This window comes from Galeopterus variegatus, unplaced genomic scaffold (genome assembly GCF_000696425.1).
Source record: "Galeopterus variegatus unplaced genomic scaffold, G_variegatus-3.0.2 Scaffold476, whole genome shotgun sequence".
NCBI lineage: Eukaryota > Metazoa > Chordata > Mammalia > Dermoptera > Cynocephalidae > Galeopterus > Galeopterus variegatus.
In genome coordinates, this window is record NW_007726587.1 from 480,787 (window position 1) to 484,414 (window position 3,628).

Below are 3,628 nucleotides of genomic sequence, written 5' to 3' on the forward strand. Positions count from 1 at the left end.
TTACTCTCTTCACTTTCTTCTCGGTACCTATCACAGGGTTATGCACATGGTAGTTGCTTAATATGTGGTTAAAGCCAGTGGCAGCTCTAGAATTTGGAAAGCCCTTGGCTGAATGTGAGGCCTTCTGCATTCTTTTGGTTTGATGTTTGTTTTGTATTACTTGATTCAAACTTTTTGCTTGGTCAGTTCACTGCTGACATTTTGAAAATGCAGTATAATTATATTAGGCTTGGTTTGCTTTGTGGTAGGATCGCTTCAGTAGCCAGTAGCCTACTTTTTTCTCTTACTAAGGAGATAAAGTATATTTACGTAAGTCTTGAATTAGCAGCATGACTGAAAAAGTGCTTAATTTTGGTCTTTTCTGATATTTGGGCAATTTTTGTGTTTCATTAACATGTGAATTCTCCACTTAGAATTTAGGAATCGTTATAAAACATGTAGAAATGCTGTCAGAAGTAGGATCCAGGGGGCCTGGTAGCCGTCCTCAACACACCAGTCCTCTTACCAGGTTCTTGACTCCACCAGGAAAGAATTCAAGGGCAGAGTCTCAGTAGAAAGTGAGAACAAGTTCAATATGATAGATAAGAAATACAGGTTCCACAGAAAGAGTGCAGCATAGCTCGAGAGACTGAGCAAGGCTCACGCCAAGTTTAACACAAAAGTAAGTGCAGTACAGATATCAAGTCTAACACAAAAGTGAGAAAAACAAAGTTCAGTATAAACTGCAGGGTGGCTCAAGAGAATGAGCAGCCGCTTACTGAAAGTAAGTTTGATACAAAGTAAACTGTACACATCTCAGCCAGCAGACCACAAGTTACCTCCAGGACAGTGAGCAACAACCCCGCCTTTAAGTGTGATTCAGCTTTTATAGTTTCTCTCTAATGAATATTCAATTAAGGGGGTGGTTCCCAGTTATATGCACTGGGCATATTCTATGCTATCTATTGAGCATACCCAGCCACTAGATTTGCATAAGGCAGCCCCTTGTGGTCTCATATTCCCTGGCATTGATGCTAAAAATAGGTCTAACTGGCCACAGTAACTTCCCTCTGAGGAAGAGCTCAGAGGTGTCTGAAACCTCTGGGAGTGGCTGGAAACCAAGAAGTATGTCCTGAAACTTGAACCCAGGGAAACTGAGCACCTCCTATATCAGAAACAAGGAGATAACCACAATAAAAAAAAAGACAAAGGGTAAGGCTTTTAAGTACTGTATGGAAACACAGGTATGGTTATAAGAATCAAGATAGGTGAAAGTTCCCATAATCTTGTGCATATTTTCTGTTTCCGAAAAGGATTTGAAGCAGTCTACAGGGAAAGCTCACTATAAGAGTGAACCATTAACTAAAAAAGGAGGACTTAGCAAATATCTGAAGAGTCACATAAAGAAATGCTCCCACAACCCTTAGGCGTTTCCTGAATTCATGAGTTTATGGGACTACGGGGCACAACTGGCGGCAAGCCCGGTGAATTCAGGTGAACAGTTGCAAGGGAGGCAGGTGCGCGCCGCAGGAGCACCCGAGCGGCCCAGCCCGCGGGTGCTGGCTCCGTGGACTCGCGCTATGCAGGATCCCTCCAACCGCGGGGGCCGGGCCGGCCCAGTACAGTTCAGCCGGCCGTGCCGGGGGAAGGAGTTTCCGGCGGACTCTGCGCCGTACCGCTTCCGGTCCCCCTAGACACGCCGCTTCACGCTGCGGGTCCGGGACGCAGCTTGCTACCGGCTCCTCTCGCGCTCCCCGGCAGCGCCCCCGGCCCCATGCAGCCCCAGCTCCTTCTCCTCGGGGCGCACGGCGGCCACAGCGGCCAGGCCTCGCGGCGCGTGCGTCTGCTCCTGCGGCAGGTGCTGCGAGGCAGGCCCGCCGGCGACGGGCAGCGGCCGGAGTTCAGACTGCTGCATGCCGGGGCGGGGGCCGACACAGGTAACCGGGGCGCCCTGTCACCTTCGCGCTCCGTGCCAGACCGCCGCGAACCGCCGCCGCCCCTTCCTGCTGCTTCGCTGCAGTGGAAGGAGCGCTAGCTGCGCGGAGCGACGAGAGATCGAGATTTTAGTGCCATTCTGTCGCTAACTGCTGTGTAATGTGAGGCAAGGCAGTTGCACTCTCTGGGTCTCGTTCAGTAACCCGAGGGGTCTGGACTAAGTTTCTGATGACATGGACTAGTGCTTTCTCCTTCTCACTGCTGCTTTTACCCCTAGAATTCTGACTTGCATGATCTCACACACAGAGTTTGACGCAGCAGCCCTCGGGAGTTGTTGAAATACAGACTTTGACCTTGTTCTCCGAGTCCCAAGGGCCTGGAAGCCTGTCTGTGCCGTGTTCCAGCCAGGGCTTGTGGTGGCTTTAGAAATGTGCACTCTCGCCAAAGAACCTAGTAGTTCACAGTGTTTTAAATGCATCCAAGCTTTACAGGAGCTTTCCTTCCTCAAAGTCTCAAATATTCTTAGAGCTGAAAGTCGCAGCTTGCTTTAGTTAAAACTCTTGACTGTGCAGTTGAGGTTAGTGAGACCCAGAAGGGGAAAGTGACTTGCTGGAGATCACACAACTGACTGGTGACTACACAAGAATCACATGCTCTGGTTTCTAAGCTCAGTATTATTTGGCTCTGCCTGAGCTGGTTTTAGGAATCCTTTTTGTTGTGTTGGGTTAGAATGTTTGTGATGGTTAAGGGAAGGGATGTTTGTTATTGCTGCTTTTGATTGGTGAAGTGATTCTAAGCAAGATTTTTTGAGCGTTATTGTTGCCTAGAATAACGGAAGTATTCACTATGAAATTGTTGGGTTCATTGTTCTTCTTGCCTTCCCCCATCCCAATAATTTTCCTTGCCAAGAAACGAGTGAGTTTACATCCCATGCATTTCATTTTATTCGTTCGTCGATCCATTGAACACATGCTTCTCTCCCCATAGAGTTATGATCTCAAACTTTGCCTTTTCTCAATTGTAACTTATAGGGTGTTTATTCGTTTCTTTATTGTTTGTGTTTTTTGTTTGTTTATTGCTCCATTGTCGTAGAAGGCAGCAGTCAAGGGTAGAAGTGTAGTATGATCTATAGGACTTCGGAGTTAAACAATCTGGGTTGGAATCCACTTTGCACTGTCTGCCTATGGGGACTCGAAGGTAGATTACTTAACTTTGTGTTTCACTTTTCTTAACAGTAAAATGAGGACAAGAAGAGTATACCTGATATGGGTGTTGTGAAGATGCAGTTAATACAATTTGTGGTACACATTAATGTTCAATAAAAGTCAGTTTCTTTCATTATTCTTAGTATATACTTTTTCAGCTATGTGAGTTATTCTGTTTCCTTGGCTTTAGAGGAAATGAAACCAGCTCCTCTTTTTTTTTTTTTTTTTGGTCCTTTTTGAGACCGGCCGCACCGCGCTCAGCCAGTGAGTGCACCGGCAGCCATCCCTATATAGGATCCGAACCCGCCGCGGGAGCGCTGCTGCGCTCCCAGTGCCGCACTCTCCCGAGTGCGCCAGTGGCTCAGCCGGAAACCAGCTCCTTTTAGCTTCGGAACTGTCAGAACTATTTGGGTAGGCAGATGGAGCAGAGTTAATGGACGTAAACTTTTTAAAAAATAAAAATTGTTCTTTGTATATGAATAATACATGTAGACTGTAAAAACATTAGA

At 46.8% G+C, this 3,628-nt stretch overlaps 1 protein-coding gene across 1 annotated transcript in view; it reads left to right on the forward strand.

Moving 5' to 3' along the window:
- Nucleotides 1–1,753: 1,753 nt before the first annotated feature.
- The window catches only part of VWA8 (von Willebrand factor A domain containing 8), a gene marked incomplete at its 3' end in the record, with an annotated part of 158,283 nt that continues 156,408 nt past the window's right edge, over nucleotides 1,754–3,628 (forward strand). The window contains exon 1 of the mRNA XM_008569202.1: nucleotides 1,754–1,916. Coding sequence (XP_008567424.1) covers nucleotides 1,754–1,916 — 163 coding nt within the window. The remainder of the gene's footprint in view (nucleotides 1,917–3,628) is intronic.